Source organism: Sphaerodactylus townsendi, linkage group LG06 (genome assembly GCF_021028975.2).
Source record: "Sphaerodactylus townsendi isolate TG3544 linkage group LG06, MPM_Stown_v2.3, whole genome shotgun sequence".
Classification (NCBI taxonomy): Eukaryota; Metazoa; Chordata; class Lepidosauria; order Squamata; family Sphaerodactylidae; genus Sphaerodactylus; species Sphaerodactylus townsendi.
This window is the reverse complement of record NC_059430.1, coordinates 86,127,266-86,149,579: the sequence shown is the minus strand read 5'-3', so window position 1 is coordinate 86,149,579 and position 22,314 is coordinate 86,127,266. Positions and strand designations below refer to the sequence as shown.

Here is a 22,314-nt window from a genome sequence, read left to right as displayed (position 1 = left end):
CAGCAGCCGTTTCAACGCTGGAGCTGACAAAAGGGGTGCAGAGGAGTCCAGGCTCCTGGTGATTCCCAGACACAGGTAATAATTTCATATGCAAAAGTACCTTCCTATTATGGAGATTCCATTGTTCCTGTTTAGTTACCTAAGAAGTGAAACAAACAAAAAATTCCAAAATCAGCCCTCTGAATTAAAGCACCTCAACAGAGCTTATCTCAGCCTATTCAAACTTAGCGGTGTAAATGGTTTGTCTGTGGCTGGACTGACTGCCACCACCCAACTAAAAAGCTGGAAGATTATCCAGTTTCCAAATATAGCCTAATTGTGAATGTGTTCTCTTTTACAGTGTACCATTTTTACTTCTAGTTTGCCAAAATTCTGTATTAAAGAAAGAGCTACAGCTGTGCATTTCAATTTATACTGCTTTTAAATCTCACGATCTCAGGCAACTGCTCTTCAGTTTAGCCAGCCTATTAATAATGAACTTGTGTCTCTGATTCTCCAATAGCTTTGTACGACATTTATACTGATAAATGATTTGCACAGCTAATCAAACAACTCACAGGAGAGGTACTGGTATGAGAACTAAACAACATAAGGAACTAAGACAACAATGATCAACTAACAGGTCATAGTTCTGACAGAGTTTCACTGAAACACGTTATCTAGTACCACACCAAAATTTTAAATAATGATGAGGTTAAAAAATGCCTCACAGTTTTACACATAAGCTACGCACATTCATTCTAAGACAACAAAGGAGAGACACTAATCAACTTAAAAATAAATCTTTCCAATACCCATGCCTCCCCTTGCCATTAACCTATGATTAAAGCACATGGGTTCCATACCTTGTAAAGTACTTATTGCTAAGCAATGGTTACATGAGTAAAGAATACAGCCACTGGCATTTATTCCAGCCTCTAGACTAGCACGTGGAAAGTACAGCAACCCCAAAGACTATAGAAGTTGACCATATATCGTGAAGAACAGATTACTACATGACAATGTGTTCTCAGATCTACTTAATCATCCAAGCAAGTTCCAGAGAAGAGAAAACCCAACATACAGCAAAAATTTAATTTGCCATTTTTACCACAGCAGCTAACCAAGAGAGAAACCAAGCTTCTAGCTTGTCTCTTGTTCTGATATGAGAGACAAAAACTTGTTTCAACTAAAGGTGTCTCCTAAGGACACCATATTTCTCCACACTGAGAATATCAAGCAAAGCTACAACTGACAAACATTTTAGTCTTGGTCAGAATAACCCTTGCATGGGGAATTCCTCCCAACCAAGATCAATGAATGTTCTTTTTGTCAACGGCTTTCATGGCCAGATTCAACTGGTTGTGGTGGGTTTTCTGGGCTGTGTGGTCGAGGTCTGGTGGATCTTGTTTCTAACGTTTCACCTGCATCTGTGGCTGGTATCTTCAGAGGTGTATCACAGAGGGAAGTCTTCCCTCACAGTGTGTAAAAGACTTCCATCTCTGATACACCTCTGAAGATGGCAGCCACAGATACAGGCGAAACGTTAGGAACAAGATCCACCAGACTACGGGCACACAGCCCAGAAAACCCACCACAACCAATGTTCTTTTTATCTGTGAGCTCTTGAATTGCATCATTGGACCCTTTCTTTTTGGTAACTCAGTTTACAGATTAAAGCATACTCTCATTTCAATGATTTCAAGTACACTGTAATCTGGAACCTAATATTCTAGTGATATGGCCATTTTTCATACAGATTATTTGTGCTAAAAAACTTCGTAGCTTATTTATTGCCAAAAGATTGATCAGAACGCTAGATAAGTAAAGGCCTTTCTGAACACACTGCAAAGCTCAATACTTAAAGTTCACCATGAACTACTTTACAGGCACTAGCTCCTAAAAAACTAGCTTAATTGCACTGAACGCAGATGAAGGAGGAAGTCAAAAGAAGCATTTAAACACAATCCTGCAACCATTCCTTTGGTTTCACAGATCAAAATAGTCAATAAATCAGAAACTAATGATTGGTTGGTGAGATCAGAAATAGTCATAGAGGCAGGAAAAGTTCACAAGCTGAGAGGGGAGGTTTGCTATCCCATTACTTAAAGAAAGAGACAAACCCAAACAATGTGAACTGTTTCTATATGCTCATGGTTATCAGCATACAGTGTGGTGAGAGATCCAATGCACACAGGCCAGGAGATCACAGCCAATACCTTGGAATCAAATTTAGCTTCAGGTAGTATGAACAAGAATTACCATAGGAAAAAGTACATGTAACTGGGTCAGTATTTCTGAGGGGAAATCTACACATAACCAATATTTAAATAAAGTATTTTGGGTGTCAGTGCGCTTCATCCCAGCGTCCTCTTTAATACACTGAATAAAACTCAATAAGACTTCTACTTGAATTTTTACCTCCTGTTTTACAATTTACATAGTTTCCCTTATAACTAAGGGTACATCAAGATAATTTAAAACCCAAGTCCTCAACACTTTATAGGAAAGTAAATTGCACTGATCTGAACGGGAACTTGATGTCAACTCAGGATGAATGAGACAGTGTCCCATGGTCTTGATTTGATGCTTGTGTTCTAAAACACAGAGAAACCTGGAAAAGCAAGTACTGCAAACAGTAGCATTTTTGGAGGCTCAAGAAATTCAACTCCAGTCATGAGACTGTTCAGTCTGCATCAGTCCTGCCCTCATTGTCTGCAGATGGATGGGGAGGAAGACTAGCATAGTAAACAGCTCCCAACATTTTCAAACATGGAGGGAACAAAAGCAGTTGGACCCATGAGGGTAAGGAGAGATAGTGACATGGGGCCTGTTTGGCCATTTTTTCCGCTGCATAGGGGAAAGAAAAGAACTGCTTTGCCCACACCTTGGTCCTGCTTTCTCACCTCTGGCTTCCAAAACACTCACTATAGGTGTAATATTTTGCATAAAACTAAATGCATGTAAATATGAATCATAAATGAGATTCCTAGATTGTATGCTGGATATCAGCTGTACAACTCAGGCCTATGTGCACTGGATTTTGCATGCACAGTTCTTCTGCAAATGTTCCATGTACATTCGCATATCTAGCTCATCCACAACTGGTGGGAGGGAGCAGTTTTGTACTTCCCCCCAAGAGGAAGGATAAACAAGAAAATTTTAAAAAATTGGCCCTTTGGAATGAGAAACTGTTTACCTTTTACACATTTCAATGTGGGTTGCACAGAGTAACCTCCTAGTACCCAGATGTATTAGTGTAATGGAGATGCTGTTTGGACTGTCAAAATGTCTTGGACTGATCACAGAACAAAATGGAAAGGCACAGAACACATATCTACCTTCCCACCTGGAAGGTAGACAGATGTATGCATATTGTGATCACATTCTAATCTTAACACAAAAATGACTGACAAGTTCCAAGGTGAAAAGTTCCTCTTAAAAGAATGTTATTCCTAGTGTGCCATTTCTAATGGGACAAGTACACCAAGCCATAATCCAGGAACAAAAGTTTTCACTTACCGCAGTGTGACTGGAAAACCTGTGGCTTGACTACCTGATTGCAGATATTGCACACTACTAGATAGAAATCATCATGAGCTGGATAATGGCCAAATAAGTGCATATCTGTGGGAGAGTTGAAAAAATATATATATACAAGTATTAGAAGTTGTCCTTTCAAAAAAATATTTTCAAGAAGTTAAAAAAAACACGCAGAGAAAGAGTCACTACAAAGAAGAACGGAAATGCATTGTCCAACTCATTGTCCACAATTTTCCATGTAAACTAAGAATGAGACATATGCAAACTGCTAGAAAAACAAGGAACAATATGTTTAATATCTAGGTTGGATCCTGCAGATCCACTGTGCTAGCAGAGTTACTTTCCTCCAGCAAAAGCAGTCCCCACACCAACATAAGACACACTTCTGCCACCAATGGAACCTTTTGCCTCTGGAAAAACCTCAATTCCGAAGAGAGGCACATCTCTATCAATACACTGATCTTCTGAGATTGAATCCACAGTACGTAACTAGCAAGAAAATATGGAGGGAGGTGGGGAGGAAACAATCATCATCTTCCTTCATTTAAATTGTTGTAATTAAGAAGCAGGACCCCTTTCCCAAGTCATACTCATATATAGAGTTTCACTCTTAACAAAGCCTTCAGTGATTTTGTATGAGATGGTGAGCTTGCAAATGTTTGAAGACTTTTTGAACAGGAATGGGGAGGGAGGGGTGGGGTGGGGGACAAAAGACCACGCCAGCAGTGCAACCTGCCATGCTGCGGTTGAGGTCACAGGAAACATAGATGGTGACTGATTGTCCTCAGCTGGACAGTTAGATCCCTTAATCATATCAAGAACAATTCCTATACAAGGTCTTCTGAAGTAAACCTCTTGGTCAGTTCTCCTAGTCTGTTTGCAAAGTAGAAACCCCTTAAGAATTGTCCCCATATTGCTCATTAAATGTTCCAACCTAGGGGTGAAGAATAGCAATGATCAACAAGACAAATCCCAGCATTATATTTCCCATTAATAATCTAAGGCAGGGGTCGGGAACCTTTGACACTCAAAGAGCCATTTGGACCCGTTTTCCACGGGAAAAGAAAACACTTGGAGCTGCAAATAATTTTTGACATTTAAAATAAAGATAACACTATATATATTGGGGTTTTTTTACCTTTTACTTCTATACTTTGCATTTATTTATTTATACTTTGCATTTATATCCCACCAGTCTCCCAAAGGACTCGAGGCTGCCTTATAATCAATATATGGTAAAAACATATAAAAACAGTACAAAATTACAAAATGTAAATGCTAAAACCCTTTTTAAACCAATTCTCATCGCTAGTTCCCAACAATTCCTAATTGTTTTTTCTCCATCTTCTTATATTGCCTTTCCACCTAATAGGGACCCCCAAGGTGATCACTATTAAAACATTTGAAGATTAAAAAAGCATTCACTCTTCAGCCCATGGGGTGACAGATGTTGCAGCCAGACGTCCCTCCGCGTCCAATTGTTAACAGAATTTAAAATACTATATAAAATAATTCAATAAAACATAACCCCCTCTCCTGCTATTTTGAGATTTCACTTTCTTTGCTCCTGATGTTTGACAAGTCCGGCCATCTTTGGCGCCCCGTTTCCAACGCTGAATGTTTTACCACCGGACCCTACGTTTCAAAGAGTTAGTATTAGAGTGTACCATTAGGATCAGTATTAGTATTATCAGGTAGTAGATGTCGTATTAGGATCAGGAAGCGCCCCAGGCAACTGCATGGCTTTCCTCGTCCGGGCTCTTGTGGCCTGGCGAGGGATTGCCAGCGCTTCTCGAGCTGACTCTTCGAGACAAAAGTTTGGCGTCCGGCTGCAAATGGCGGCGGCGGAGTTGTAAGGCGACCCTATGGAAGGAGTGGCGGGCTCTGCTGGCGAGCTAAGGAAGAGGTGAGGCTGACCGGGTGGGGGGCTAGCAGCACCGCCAGGATTAGAGACACCCGGGAGAGAGGAAGGAGGAGGAAAGGCGCAGCGCGCGGTTTTGCGTCGCGCTTGGGCGGCTTGGCATTGCGCAATGGCGGCGAGCCAGTGAACCCTCTGAGCAGGCGGCCGGTCTCTTTGGGGGGGGAGCTGAACGCAGAGGCGACCCCTCCCCATTTTGTGATAAATAAGAAGAAGCGAAGGCCATTTCGGAGGAAGCGGAGGGAGGGCGGGCCAAACCCAACAGCTGTTTCAAACTTCGTGTGCCACTTAGGAGCCTTGAGGGACTAAACATGGCTGCCCCTCTGGAGAACAGCTACCGGGGGTCGCCGTGTGGAAAATTAGGAACGGGTATATTCGGTGAGGGGAGGCGGGCTAGAAACGCTTGGCCAGGAGGAGTGTGGAGGAGGCGGGAGGGGCGTTTGCAGCCCATCTTCGCCAAGGGCAGCGGAGCTGTTTCCTCACAGACGTCCTGCAGGTTCGGCGGTGTCCCGGCGGCTCGGCCTGCCCGGCCGCCGGGAGAGTGCCCGCCCCGCAAGCAGCAGGGCGGCCGAAGAGGGGGCTGGCGGCTCCGCTCATGGAGCCGCAGAACAGCGGCGGAAGAGCAGCATGCAGCTCGCGAGCCGCGGGTTCCCGACCCCTGATCTAAGGGAACTCCTGACTTATTTGAGAAATAATTAGCTGCTTTCACTCCCAACTTTCTATATCAGGAGAAAGAACAGAACTGCAGGCCACATTCTCAATAACAGAAGACAATCATTTGACATCTTTAAAAACTGCATGAAATACTGTACCACCTCAAAAAGCCAGTCTAAATATCTGCAAGCTCACTGTCTCTTTAGATTAAAAAAAGAAAGAAATGAATGGGAGCAGTTACAATTTTTAAAACAGAGAATCTATTTAACTTAAAATGAAATAGTAAGGTATTCCAGTCCAAGAATCAGCACTGAACAAATCAAATCACTGTCCAATATTTAGTCTTATTTTCAAAATCTTTGAATCACGTAGCATTACTTAAACTGCTGAATTAGTGAACTAGAGTAACACAATTGGAATAATTCAGCAAATCTTAATGAAGAAACTGAAGGGGGGAACACTTGGTCACTTAAAAGGTCGATGAAGAAGCAATGCTGTAAGAGCTACAAGGATTAATCAACTGTAGACAAGTTGCAATACTACAAGCAGGATAATAAATTGCAATGAGTTGGCAAATAAATGGCTAAAAAGGGGGATTAGAATGTCATGAAGACTTTTCATACGAAGACAGAAGGATCCCACCGACTCACAGCAAATTAAAATAATTAACGAACAAACTTCAACTTAAGTAATCTATTCCTCATTTGTGTTTTACTTCATGGATGCATCCTTATTGGCCAGTACCACCCATTCAAAAATGCTGATTTTTCCTCTCCCACTAATGGAAGCTTCATGCAATATATGTAATACATGCAGAGAAAGGGTAGGGAGCCACTGGAATGATTATTCAAAATATGAGATAAAGGGCCTCACGTCTGTGGATATGAATCCAGTGATCAGTTATCAGAAGGTGGGGCAGCCATGGATCTTTCCTGCATTTCCCTTCTCCAGCAGTTCCTCCCAATGTATTGTTGAAGGCTTTCACAGCTGAAATCAACCGGCTGTTGTGGGTTTTCTGTGGTCTAATGTCTTGCACAATACATGACTTCACCAATCAAGAACCTTATGAGATGGATCCTGTGATCAATTGGTTCAAGAATCACATATCTTTTTCCTGTATTCCCTCCAGCAGTGATTTCTGTAACTGTAATATCCACATGGGTTGATAGCCATGTGGTTGCGGGAAAGTATACTGAAGAGGGGTGAGGGGGTGCAACTGCCTTCTTTGTCTTCTCCTGCCAGCACCAGCTCCACAGATTTTTCCCCTTCTTCTCCCTGCTGCAGCCTTGAATGCACATGGCTGTTAGTTCACACAAGCCCAAGAATCAAGTTTTCCAATGGCAAGAGAAACTGACTATTGTGGGTTTTCCGGGCTGTATGGAGGTGGTCTGGTAGTTTTTACTCCTAACCTTTTGCTCTCACCTACAGCTGGCATCCTCACAGGCATGTAATGGTAATGGTAAGCATTCTCTCTGTGACACAGCCTGAAGATGCCAACCATAGATGCAAGCAAAACGTTAGGAGTAAAAAAATACCAGACTACAGTCACACTGTCTGGAAAAAAACACAATAGTCAGTCCCTCCTGACACTGGAAAACTTGATTCCTGACCTTGTGTGGACTAACAGCAATGTGGGTTCAAAAGGAGGACAAGGGAAAAATTGTGGAGCTGGCGGGAGAAGACAGAGGTGGCGATTGCACCCCCTTGCCCCTCCTCAGTATACTTCTCTCCCCCCCACAACCACATGGCTATCAACCCATCTGGATATTACAGTCACAGAAATCAACTTTCCTACAGTTGATGCTACTGAAGGGAAAGCAGGAAAAAGATCTGTGATTCTTGATCCAACAGATCACTGGATCCAACCCATAAGGTTCTTGATTGGTGAAATCTTGTAATGTGCAAGACAGTAGACCACAGAAATTTTCACGGATACTGTGATCAGATGTATCATCTCAAGTTAATCAGTTTTTCTGACAATCTCATAAATAATGTTTTTGTAAATAAAATGGCTCAAATAAGTTGCTGTTAACTGCAGATTAACATATTAAAAGTGGGATCCAGAAAGAGGTGCATTTCTCTACTACATACAAGTTCTGAGCAATGAGGAGCCAGCTCAAGAAGACTGAGGACCTTGGAGCAGCTATGGAAGAAGCTCTCATTCTGGGCAATATGTATCACAGCACAGTGGCACCAGCTGGACCAATCTGGCATGAGAATGCAATACAATCTGGAACAACAAATACAGGCCAGAAACACCACTGGAATCACTGAAATTGTGCTCAGTTCAACAAAACTTAGATGCCCCCTAATTTTTATAAAATGTGTTATAGCTAGATTGCATTTTTAAAAATTCCCTAAGAGGGAGAATAGGTTTTCCGTTTAGAAAACAGTAAAGTTCAAACACACTACAACCCACACCCTATGTTCCTATTTTATAGTGATTCACATCAAAAAAGAAGCAGAAAAAGAAGATTTTTTTTCCAGACCAACACATGGGCAAGATCTCATTTTAACAATATGCAATTTAAAGAATACTTCTCCCACTTAATCCCCTTCCAAAATAAGTTCAGTAATGGCTAAACTATCTGAGCACGTTTTACATAAAACATTAGAAAGTTACTTTAGAATTACAACACTTAAGAAAATTCACTTAAGCCATTTCATTTATCAATTTGTACCACCTGGAAATCTCCAAGTGGCTCTGAAGAAGATAAAGACAGTGAAAGTGAAGTCATTTGGAAGCTTGAGACAAAGACAGAGGAGAAGGAATACATGCAAATGCCACCAGAAACTTGACAATGTAACAGCCGCCCCAGCAAAAAAATAAAAATGGATAAATCCCCTCACAAAAAGGTGCCTGAAGCAACAGCAGATTTTATAGTTTTTCCCCAGCTAGGAACTGTCAGCAGTAGATGTGTGCATTTGCCTTTATCATTTTTTAAAAAGTCCTCTTTAAGCAGCAGCCAAAAAAAACTAAATTCAGGAAAGCTGGACAAAATTGGTTTTCGGGATTCCTCATAAGCTTCAATGGGAGCCTTTAAATCCCCCTTTGCCATAATACTCTATGGGGAATTGTTCTGAAGCTGCTTTTTAAGGTGGAGGCACCAAATTTTCAGCATAGCTGCTGGTGACATTCCTTACAAGAACACCCAAGTCTGGTAAAGGTTGGGTTGCAGGTCAACTTTTATTGGTTCTCATTTTTTCTCCATAGGGAGACTCATAAAATTGGACCCACTAACTCAAGGGTGTTCAAGTCTGGTGCCCCAGATGTTCATGGACTATGGTTCCCATCAGCCCCTGTGGCCCAATTGGCCATGCTGGCAAGGACTAATGGCAATTGTAGTCCATGAACATCTGGAGCGCTGGAGTTGGACACCCCTGTACTAATTTAATCACACCAAACTTGGGGGGCTGGGTAGTCACCAGCAGCTATGCTGAAAATTTGGAGCCCCTGTCTTGAAAAACAGAGCCCTGGAAAGGTTCCCCAAAGACTACATTGCAGCCATACTATTTAAACTTTAAAGAGATGCTGAACTAGCCACCTATTGATTTGTTCTGGGTTGTGGGTTCAGCAGCTCCTTAATGTTTAAAGAGCTTTATAGTAGTCTATAGGGAATATTTCCAAGGCTCGGGGAGGGGCAGATTTTCAAGGCAGAGGCAATACATTTTCAGCATAGCTGCTGGTTACTCTCCTTGTACAGACCCCTAAGTTTGACGAAGATTGAGTCTGGGGGTCCAATTTTATGGACCCCCATTTTTCCTCCCTTAAAAACAATGGAGGATGGATGTATAAGTTATTTTGTATCTGGTGACTGGAAGATCTCCTTTGACAATACAGACATCTGAGGCATAGAAGAAGAGGCCAGCTTGCTGTGCTGTAGTCCATATTCACGCTGCAATCCTCCTCCTAACAAGATTTGCCCTTCCTCCCCAATCTAGGTCAATGAGTTATCTCTGTATACAAGCGCTTTTCCGTTGTAAGACCTGGCAGGCACCCAAGTCAGAAGCAAGTTGAGGTGGCACATCAAACAAGGGCAACTAGGACAACAGAAAACAAAGTATGTTGCCAAAATCAAGGAGCAGGAACACTGGTTTCTGCCAGCAGAATTAAAAGCAACTCCACAAAATTACAGTCTCTTTGTGCACTTTCAAGTTCATCTCAGATAAAAAGACCACCTTCCCAGGATTAAAGAACAGAATCAATCATAGTAGGTGTGGGGAAGGGAGGGGGAGAGGGAACAGGATGTAGTCATCATCTGAATTTAGAAAAAAATGCAAGAAGTTGGCTAGATTACAGTATCCACCTGATGCCTCAAATTTCAGTGGCTTCAGCCAGCAGTTTGTTGCCAACAACTACAAGTATTCATTACTGGACCAACATCTGTCCCTCTAGTACTTACAACTAAATGCTACGTTACACTTTTTTTGGCGCATGCAAGCAGTTACCGCAGTGCTCAGCATCTAAGATGCATTCACGTAAATCAAGCCAATTATGACTCTATTCTTCAGCAGCTGGAGGAAGTAGCTATTGCGATTATACAGGATTGTCAATTCACATTCCCATTTGGTTTGAAGGTTACAATCCCCTCTCCCGCACCCCATGGAGTAATCATGACAACTTTTACATACACAAAAGATGAACCTGTGATATTCCCTTAGGAATTCCTATGCACTTGGAAGAGAGAGGACTGTTTAATTTTGCTTGCAAAAGAAACCCCAAACATTTTTACTCTGTGGTGCAAGTACCAAATAAGAAATACAACCATTTCCAAGGACCAAAGATATCAAACAGTTTTTACTCATCTTTTGGACCACATGGTCCAGAAGCACTAAAGATAAAAGTAAAATTACCAATGACTAAAATTCAACAGTATATGCAGATGTAGTACAGAAGTCAATTAGCTGCTGCAAAACCTATTCCAATATTGCATCAGTAAATGTGCTGCAATAGATACAGATTAACACAAACTGACAGAATGGCTATTTTACAATTTTTGTTTCTAGTACTGCATTAAGATAATTAAAAAACAAACAAACTATTCTTCAAATACTTTTCCCCAGAACTGTTCCAAGTTGTTAATATAAAATGCCAATTCTTTGCTATCACAAACAGATACAATGAAAACCACGACTAGAAGTTTTCTCTGAGAACAGACGCATGTTTGATTTGCGCCAGAATATTAAAATAATTGGCTCAGGTTATGAGGAACATGAGCATGCAGCCATCCTATAAGGAAGGAAACAATCCATGGTCACTCCCATGCAGAGGCGTACGGTGAGAAAATGGGGCCCGGAGACAGCCGTTCTCTGGGTGACCTCCCGCTTTGCCTGGGAGCAGGGCTCAAGGGGGTGGGGCCCCGCCCCCAAGCTTACAAAAGCAAAGTTGCTGAGGACGAAGCCTTTCAGTTCCTCCTGCTCTCCCCATAGGGGAGGACAGAAGGGACTGCCAGCTGCTGGCTGGGAGCTGGGAGAGGGTGACGAGGTTTGGGGGGGTGTCCTTGGGCTTCCTTGGCCCCGCCCACATTGATGACGACATGGGCGGGGCTGAGGGTGCCCGAGGCAGAAGGACTTCTTGCTGCCTTGCTGTCTTCCTAGTCACATGAGGGGCAATTCTGTGTCCCCACGTGACCAGATTAGTGGCACCCGGGGACAGAGGGTACCCCCGGTCCCTAGGCAGATACGCCACTGCTCCCATGGCTACAAGACCTTTGCCATTTCAAAAACAACTATAACAAAACCATTCTATTCACAACCTCTAGAGTCTAGAACCTCAGCCCTCAAACTCTAACACTATGAAAGTGTTCTCTCCTCCCTAACAGGTGAATTTCACAGTTCCATCGTGGACTATGATAGGCTCTATGCAGAGCAGTGTGGGCTAGAAGTCAGTGCAATTCCTAGTTCTACTAAACCAGGGTGTCCAACTCTGGCGCTTCAGATGTTCATGGACTACAATTCCAATCAGCCCCTGCTGGCATGCCCCAATTGGCCATGCCAGCAGGGGCTGATGGGAATTGTTGTCCATGAACATCTGAAGTGCCAGAGTTGGATACTCCTATACTAGTCAGAAGCTATCCTCTCAGGATATGCAAAATCTCAAAAGGTAGAAACAAGCTGCAAGTGGCTAACATGGGTGGTTAAGAGTGATAAATCAGAATGGCATGCTGCCTCCCTTGTAAACCAGCTAATTAAACCTTAGAATGCCAGAGATCCTAAGCAATGCAGATAATTTCCCATTAATTACAGCTTATGTGGAAAACAAAACTATTAGCAAACAAGAGTAGAACTTGCTGTGCTGCAAGACTGTTGAAGAGGAAAAGCTTAATAACTTTCAGGATCACGCAAGAAATCATGATAGCTCTGAATTGACCTAAACTATTTCTTTGGATTGTCTTTTAGATTACAATTACAAAAACTGTGAGGATTCACAAGGGCAGAGAATTTCATTTGCCCCAGGCTCCACACTATCTCCACTTCTTTTCCTAACCTGACAGCTCCAGCAGCCTTTCCCCCTTCCTTCTCTCCCTCCCCTCTTTTTCTGCCCCCCAACTTCAGTATTACTTCCAGTCCTACTCCTTTCCCTGCTTCCTTTGCTCCCTCCTTCCTCCTTTTTACCTCTTTCAGTCTCCCCACCAAGGCAATGTTGCTTTATATTGCCTAGCAACTCCAAAATGGTTGCCAATTTCACAACTTCATCTCACAAGATGTCTGATTTTCTTTTTTACAGCTGCAATGTAGTACAGGTATTGCTCTTGCAATGTCTATTTAACCCCTTTTTCAGATTTCAGATTCTTCTGCAAACAAGTTCTTCCCACATTTGCAGAAATCTTCTATATCTGTACATGGTCTCATTCATATTATTTCTAGAACCACACCCAGAGTCAACTTCAGAATTAAATACATGAAAAAACTGAACTGACAATTTTTACCTCTCTTTGATGAAAAAAAATCCACTACATAGTCTATATTACAAAAACAAAAATTAAAGAAAAGCAGAAAACAGTAAATTTAAAAATGCATTTTACCCAAATATCAAGCTTTGCCTACAAAATATGACTTCAAAATAAGGAATGATTTGATCAGAGAGAAGCAAAGCCTCCTCAATATCACTCACACTTTGGAAGGTCCACAGAGGAGTACTTATACTGTGGTCTTTGTGTATTGTTACTCCACAGTCAACAACAGTCCCTTCCTCATTCCTTTTTAAAACCTTGAAGAGAATCAAAACACATGAGTCAGTCATTGAACTGCACATTCCACCATACAACATTAAGGAATTTGAGAACTTAATCTGTCCAACAGAAGGTCTTGCCACTACTCTTCCATTTATGGCGACCCATGTACCCAAAGTGGCTACTCACTTATGGCACTTATTAATTTTCACGTTCTTTCATGATGGCAGATTTAATGAAATTTGAACTCAAATTCAAGTTACCTACTCCATGATGTTAATCCAAACCCATGAGATTTTATTAGACTGTCAGACATAAAATCTTCATTCAAATTCATAGGAAGAAAAATGGGAATATAAAATGCCATATTATTTTTGAAACTCCAGGGATCAGCATTCCGCCTCTTCCCAACACTGTGCATCTTCTGGGCAAGATAACAAACTATCACCCATCAACAAAATTGTAACTTGATCTAGAAAAGGTGATCAGAGCAAGTAAAAAAACACTGGGATACTGGATTAAGATATTTATATGTAACAAAAAGTTAAGACAACATTTTTTGGAAGAAAGGGGGACTACAATAGGAGTAGACAGCATGTAAAAATGTTGGCAATATTAACCAAGAAAAGTTTTAAAGAGACAATACTTAACTGATGACTATCAAAGACAAACAATTCTTTTCAAAAAGTGGTATTGCAGTTCCAAGGTCATTTTGCCCCCCGGGATGTTTGAGTGACACTGTAAAGGCAGTTCTTTGGAAGCCCCAATAGTCCTAGATAAAACTGCAGAACTTTCAAGGGAAATGAAATAGAACTTCAAAATCCTAACCTTAAGCATAGATTTCACGCAGAAGAGTTGAATCATTCTATTGAAATTTACAGAAAGAACACATCCAGGCCTAGCGTGAGAATTCAGTGAATGAAACTCTGTAATCCTATCATTATCCTCTAAATACGGTTAAGATGTTCTAAGAGAGAAATACACCAATTTAGCTGCATGACTGACGTTAGCAGGCATCACACATCCTTACAACAGAACTACAATTTCCAAGTAAAAAATTTCTGAATCAATAAAACTGTTATATACTGATTCTTCAATTTAATAAATCTTGAAAGAGATCCTACACAGATACAGTGAGGTAACTGTGTACCAGCAGACAGAGATGGAAACTAAGGGCTTAATTTTGACCGATAATCTCTCAAAACTGTTTGGTATCCTAACAAGGCAACAGTTGAACTATATACAGACTCTGCAAACAAGTAAATTGTTTACTCCAGATGAAAACAAGTTTGGTTTATTCTCAAGTCCACGTGGTCTCCCCCACATTCTTCCACTTGGGCTAAGAGTCAAAGACTACCTGCTTAAGGAAGACTTACATTCAATTCTGGTTTAGAAATCCAGTTTATGCACACATACAAAAAGTGTTTCATGTGCTACAATGCTTGAATTATCAATCAGAACTCTGAGAATATTGAAGACTTCCTCAAACTAATAAATCAATAAAATATTTCCTTCATATGCAAGGGGAGAGCTGGAGAACATACCAGTCACTGGGTGAATTCAATCTAGGTTCCTATATAAGATTTTTGGGGAAAAAAACCGTTCCATGCCCTACCCTGCCCTGTGTTTGGAAGCAGGCCAGCATCTGATGGAAACCAAAGCTTGGCGTCGTACTTTCAGATTCTGGTTACACATTTGCTTCTCCAATGGGCAGCTCAGCTTCACATCCAATGCTTTCACCTTCCTGTATTCAATGGAGTGGTGGGTCTGCATAGACACTAAACTGCAAGCCCTGGCCTTGTCATTGGATTCTCTACTACTGATGACTGCCACCGATATATACCATCTAATAAAGCAAAGACTTTTTGAGCAGGAGTCACAAAAATTGATGGCCCAAGCAAACAAAGTTTGCTCTCCAATTCATTTGAGTACCTTGCCCCATTTCTGCATCACAGCCAGCTATCTTCATCTCCTACATGATCGTAACTTGAGACAAGCGGTCACTCTGGCCAGATGTAATGTTCTTCCCTCCACTAGACGATGTAACAGAGAGTTCCCTCTTTTAACTTACTGATAGAACCTGTAGCTGCATTCTTGGTTTGGAGGAAACTGTTCATCATGTTCTTCATCACTGTCCCTTGTATGACTCTGAGCGGGAAAAATTACTCAATCCTCTTATGGCTGGTTTATGCAATTCTACAGATGTTGTCAAAACTTTGTTCTTACTAGACAGTAACTCAACTGCTACCATACACTCGAACCAACAGCCAGATTTGTGCGCGCTGTTATTACTGAACGTTCCCAAATTTTTACTAGACATAATTTAATCTAATGGCTTAATGTTTTTTAATTCCTATTTACTGTATGTCTAAACCAATTGGCCATGCTGGCAGGGGCTGATGGGAAATGTAGTGCATGAACATCTGGAGAGCCGCAGGTTGCAGACCCCTGGTCTAAACAGATCTTAATCTAATTTGTATTGTATATATTCGTTATGCCATTAAAGATTTCATTCATTCATTCATTCATTCATTCATTCATTCATTCATTCATTCATTCATTCATTCATTCATTCATTCATTCATTCATTCATTCATTCATTCATTCATTCAGTCAGTCAGTCAGTCAGTCAGTCAGTCAGTCAGTCAGTCAGTCAGTCAGTCAGTCAGTCAGTCAGTCAGTCAGTCAGTGTCATGAGTGAAAAAAAATCCCCTCCAAGCACAACCTGAGGTAATTCTAGACAAAATAACTCAATTTATTACTACTATTATTGTTTGATTATTGTCTGATTTCACAGCTGCCAGTTCTTTAGCCGGTTGTTGGCCTTTCATTGCAATCTGAGTCTCACCCAGAGGCCTTGGAAGTTGTAATGTATTGGCGTAGTATTTGTGCAGTTCCCAGCAGGGTTGCCTTCTGAACCTGTCAGATGTTAATTTTGTCGATTTGAAGATGTTTCAAGTGCTGCCCTAGTGTTTTTGGGATGGCGTCCAGGGTGCTGATTACCACTGGGACGACCTTAGCTGGTTTGTGCCATAGATGCTGAGGCTCGATTTTCAAATCGTGGTATTTTGCGACCTTCTCATGTTCTTTTTAAATGATCCTGCTGTCACCAGGTTCTGCTATGTTGTGTTGTTGTTGTTGTTATTATTATTATTAACCACTCTCCCCACAAAAAAGTCAACTCTAAACAACAACCAAGGGACATAAGAAGAGTTGGGTTTTGTACCCCTGTTTTTCACCACCTTTAAGGAATCTCAAAGTGGCTCACAATCACCTTCCGTTCCCCAACCCACAACAGACAATTTCTGAGGCAGGTGGGGCTAAGAGAGTTTGAGAGAACTAGGTCATTAAAAGTCTTTTGGTAAATATAAATATCTTCTTAGAGGAGTTATGCAAAGATGTTTGAATTACTTTCATATACACCAATTAATCCCAAACAAAGCATAAAAACTAGGAAGTGCACAAAGAAAAGATTCAGGACCCAAGCAATTCTACTGTGGACCATTTCACAACATTACAATGCATAAACTCAACAGTAAAACTGCAGCCAATCATGCCCCCCTGACTAGAGCAACTTCATGACTAACCACTATGCAAATACTTATTTGCTTGTCACTTTCACAGTCCATATTTTAGATATACGGCACAAGCATCATTGGTGCAAAAGAGAGGTAATGAGCAAAATGACCCTATAGTAACACAGTAAAATTTTCTGCATACTCTAAAAAGCTGTCCAGTTAACTTATTTTGAAGGCTGAGCTTTTTAATAAACTGCAAATGTGTAGCTGATTAAATAAGATGGGAAATTAGAGCCAGTGACATCTCAAGTGTCACAATTATAACACACGTATTTAGGCAACTAGTTGAAATTGTCACAAGAGCTTTGACTTCTGAAAGGCAAAAGGGCCACAAAAGCAATAATCTGGATATATCTTACACAGCCCATAATCCTAAACACAAGTACTAAGAAACTCACCCGACAGAAGTTACCAGAATTTCATAGGAAGCACACTCCACAGTAGACTGTGAATTGTTCTGCCTCATTTTAAAACAAAATATTCATTTCTGAATAATCTAAGTTAACAAAGTTTATCCTACTTTTCCCAAACAAAACAGGTTCTGCCTGGCACAAGATTTTCTGTTTTCAGAAATCTGCCAGAATGAATCTGGACTGAGGTATGACATACTTAATAAGGATGGCAAACCAACTCTCTTGTAAATATGCAAGACACTGACAGATTCAGTTTCTTACCCCAAAGGAAATAAAGTTTTCATGCCTCTGCTCAGGCATTGTGGTGCACAGATGTGCACTACTGAGATTTAGTCACTCACTCAAAGAACAATCTACATAACCCACCTCCTAGAGATGGCTCATTGAAACAAAACACAGCTGATACAGTACCAACACTGTCTAAACTGCATTCTGAACTTAGCAAGCTTCTAGATTTCTCACAAGACTCCAACCGGCAGGATATTAAAATGCTATAAACCCAAGATAGAGCCTGAGAATCTAGACAGTAGCAATGGTGCAGCCCAGATTGGAAATTAGTACCATGTTTTAAAAACCACACCACTAAAAAACCACACCACTAAAATAACAGAAATGTTATTGTTGTAGTAAATGCATTATTAGGATTCCTAAGATTACACTCTGCATTTTAAGAGAAAGGTGGTGGTGGTGGATTTAGACAATGAAGAATATAGATATATTTGCTGATAAAATACCTATGACAAAAATAAAACCTGGTTGGCATGCCAGAGCTGAATTCAATCTTAGCCTTCCTGAGCATTTGGGGACATAATTAAAGGAATAAACTTGTCGCTCCAAACAGTGTAATTTTATAGCCTTTGGGCTATATCCTGCCAATTTGACCCGGGGGGGGGGGGGCACAATCTTTGCCAGTTCCTCTCCTCATACTGCTCCTGAACTCCTGTGTCCCAGAAACAGCATTTCAGAGGGAATTTTTGGGAATGGAATGAGGCAGAAAAATAACACTCCACTGACAGAAATCCTTCCCTCAGCAGATTTTTTAAAGATGCAAGTTGAGGTATTCTCCTCTAGCCTCCCACAGAAACTACCCCTCTAGAAAATATAACTTAACCCACCTGATGAGTTTTGCCACAGATGAAACACAACCAATAGTCATACTACATGTTTTCAACTCCCTTGTCTTCCTGTTCCCTTTTGCTGGCTGATCCATTACCTTACCTAGTGTGGGATTTTTTTGTGCAGGGAGGCTTTTGTATTCAACAACTTGCAGACAAATTCTGTCCATCACATACCAAAATTATCAGTCCCTTCAGCTATTTTCAGAAGCCGCCTCAAATTATCCAGTCATTTTGAAGCACAAGCACCATGAGCTGCTGGGTCCAGGATTTCTTCAACAGCCCAGAAATGTGGAAAGAGCTGCAAAATGCGGAATATCTGAAATTTAGCAATCAAAGCTACTGTTCCTGATGAACTGCAGACATATTTCACCTTCTGAGATTACAGCCTAATTCATGCTTCAGGTGATAACCCTATTTCAGGGCTGTATGACTTCAGGATACAAGAGAAAAGTCACAAAATTGAGTCATCTTCCAAAGAAAAATTCCCAGCTGCATGCCTGAGAATAGGGATTCAGGCTAACTTTTTCCCTCATGTGCTAGCTCTGGGTGTGTGAAAATGTGCCCCGTCCCCATAAGGATGCTTCAACTAACATGAGCTTTTGCCAGCTATCTGAAATGGCAACATGAAGATACCAGTTCACCATCTCAGTGAAGACAAAGATATCCAAGCATTCAAACTAGTACAAAAAAACTCCTAAATTTCGTTAATTGAACTGCCAAATGACACAGGCAACCCATAGCAAGTGTGCCAATCTCTGCATGCCACACCCTTTTGCTCCACTCCAGAAGCAGGAATATAGATGAACCAAGGACATAGTTAAACTGGGATGGGGCAGAGCTCAGATCCAGGATTTTTCTTTTCAACCTAGAACAGTGATGTCATCAACTGGGGTCCTTGTGGCCCCACTCCAGGAGCCACTAGCCAGGCACTGCTACTCAGTGTACTCTTACTATGAGGCTGATACGGGGGATGGGGCGGTATAAAAGTTTAAGAAAATAAATAAATAAATAAATACAGGAAGTTGCCAGCAGAACTGCCTCTGTGGCTGGTGCAGTGACATTCAATGGAATGTATACTGCAGGCATTTTCTAGCAGAAGGGGTGGTCATTCAGTTGCTAATACCATTGTTTCATATTTGCACCATTACTACGAGTGAGGGACTGCATGACTGGCCCATAGTCATCCAGTGAGTTCCATGAATGAATGGAGATTTGAAGCCAGAACTCTCAGATCCCAGGCTAATCACTACACCACATTGGCTACACCAAAACCAAGGTATACCAAGAATGGGAAAAGTAGTTCTGAATGTTCCTCAACATGGATGCCAACAAAGATCTACTCTTTAAGTTGTCTCATTTGTACACATTCACAAATACTACTATATCACAAAGTTTAGAAACAAAATGGGATTTAAAGAAATAGGCTGAATGCTTTTGAGATAAATGATGGGAATAGCAAGGAGGGTCTACCTTGCACAGTCTTAAACCATGATCTGTTGTTCTGAAACTACCAGACTCCAGGAGATTCCATGAGAAGGATTAGGGATCACAAGAGAGACAACTGCCAAGAGATGAGGGGGAAGGCTGCTTACCCTAGATTGGGGCCTATTGCAGGTCTCTCTGATATAGGGCTGGATCAGTGCAGAATTTCAATTTGTGCTACAGCTCTAACGCACAAGGAAACACAAGAAAAAGACTGAGGAAGCTGCTTGCACTGAATCAAACTTAACATACCCCCATTGGTGTCTATACTAGATCTTATGCAACTAATTTCTGGGCACCATAATATATAGAGAGAGGAAAGTTCTAGGTGTTGCACAAGATCTTGCATAGGCAAAACAGTGCTAAGTTTTTGTTTCTGCTTGCACATAAATAGATCCAAGTCATCATTTATGACAAATAAAATAAAAATCACTTTCAGTGTCCATCTTAAATTTAGGCCACTGATGATTTATGTCAAAGGCATTGCTCCGTCACCCTATTTCTACAGATCCTATTGCTATAATCTAAGACTGATAAAGCCTTAGAATTTTTTTGCACCAAAAAAAATCCCAAAATTCCACGCAAAAGGCAAACAAACCAGAAAAGCAATATTGAATACATGCTCAGGGACCCTTCCCCCAAGGATTCTTCAAATATTTCAGTTTTACAAATTAGTTCCCATATTATACAGAAACAGCTGCTCTTCCTCAATCCCCCTCCCTACCAAGTTCAGAAAATAGCAGCAATAGAACAGAGAACAACCCCTCAGATATAAAAAAAATACAAAGAAGCAATGTGAGCAAATCAAATGAGTAAGAGAAAAAACTTTCCTCAAGCCAAGACAGTCAATTCTTCCATCACAGCAGTGATTAAGCACCACTGCTTTCCCAGAGGCACTCATCCTTTGTACCACCAGCAATCCCCTTTATAGTATTCACTTAAACAAAAGCAATGTAAACTCCTTGCATACTATTACAACTGATCATGCATCACTTCCTTCAGAATGTCAGCCTACAAGAACAGTTCATGAAGACATACAAATCTGCAGCTAAAATGCTATTAGCAAAAGATTGGAAGAACACTAGATCACTACACCTAACATTTTGAATGTGCAAGTGTAGGAAATGGCAAAGGATTCAAAGTTAGCATGAGAGCTAAAACCCCTTATTTTTCAGAACTTTGGAGACATTTCTTAGAAGTTTAGAGGAAGGAGCTCCATTTGATTACTGATTTGTACAACCACTCAACTTCTTTCTAATTATTAGCAGTTTAAACATCATAATTGAATGATGGTGTGGTTAATTTCTTTTTTCTTTTAGATGGGATTAATATATAAAATGAAAATGTAATCCCCATATTGCATGTTAATTATTATGCTACATATTCCATAAGAAAAAAGAAAGAACAGCTCATGAAGGCGGAATGACAACTGCAGGGAGTTATTTATATACACACACTGAGTCTTATACCTTACTTCTTTTTATAATTTCTGGGGATGATTCCAGGGGTTACCATCTTCAACTAAAGAGAAGAAGCAACTCCTCAAGAGTTACTATAGGTTTACTTCAGGGGTCAAGTGCACCAATTCTTCATAAGGAAGTAGCCTTATATTCAAGTAAAGTTCAAACCACTAGACACCCATCAAGCTCCTCAGAAATCACTGAGCAGGACACTGCCTCAGAAGCACCCATTCACAGAGTAAATGAGACAGGTTAAACTCAATGAAGCACTTAGACAGCATAGCAATAAATACCCAAGCAAGCACCTGAGACAGAAAGACAAATGAGGCAGTGGCTGACACAGAACAAAGGGATCCCTCAGCTTTCCCCTCTGACACCTGCAAATTAAGAATTCATTCAAACTACATAATTTTTAGAAATAAAGGCACATCTTGGGTTCAACTGCTCAGGAAAGCACAAGAAACATTTTCAGTTCTACCTATTAAACTAAGAACCCTGGAAAAACAGCCTGCTGAAGAATGTTGCATGACACTTTAGGCCTAATTTTTTAGCCTCCTTACAGTGTTGTTTGGTAGTAACAGTTCAAGACTCTGGCTTGACTGGAATACCTTTTATGCCTTGAAAAAGGTTACATTAAAGCAACCAACTTAAAGTGTGTGCCACTGTAGTGGTTAAGAGAAGGTATGGACTCTAATGTGGAGAACCAAGTCTGATTTCCCACCCCTCCACATGAGTGATGGACTCTTATCTGGTGATCTGGATTTGTTTCCCCACTCTGACACATGGACCCTGTTGGATGACCCTGAGCTACTCGCAGTTTTCACAGAGCTCTCTCAACCTCATCTACCCCACAAGGTGTCTATTATGGGGAGAGGAAGGGAAGAAGTTTGTAAGCCACTTTGACACTCCTTGTCATTGAGAAAAGTGGGATATAAATCCAGACTCTTCTTCTAGATTCCAAAGGTAGATATTAAGTTAAAACTAGGAATAGTTAACT

The 22,314-nt window shown here is 41.0% G+C and overlaps 1 protein-coding gene across 4 annotated transcripts in view; it reads right to left on the bottom strand.

Annotated features, from left to right (window-relative positions):
- Positions 1–22,314, bottom strand: part of ATXN7L1 (ataxin 7 like 1) — a 78,630-nt gene that overhangs the window by 43,679 nt on the left and 12,637 nt on the right. Inside the window, exons 2-3 of one of the 4 annotated variants that reach the window (XM_048500692.1) lie at positions 13,209–13,304; positions 3,502–3,606 (exon numbers count right to left, since the gene is read on the bottom strand). The exons of 1 other annotated variant lie outside the window; for it this stretch is intronic. In XM_048500692.1, the coding sequence (XP_048356649.1) occupies positions 3,502–3,604 (103 nt within the window). In that variant the 5' untranslated portion in view covers positions 3,605–3,606; positions 13,209–13,304. Of the gene's footprint in view, positions 1–100; positions 140–3,501; positions 3,607–13,208; positions 13,305–22,314 lie in introns of those variants that run through there. 2 more of the 4 variants (XM_048500694.1, XM_048500690.1) reach the window with 2 other exon arrangements.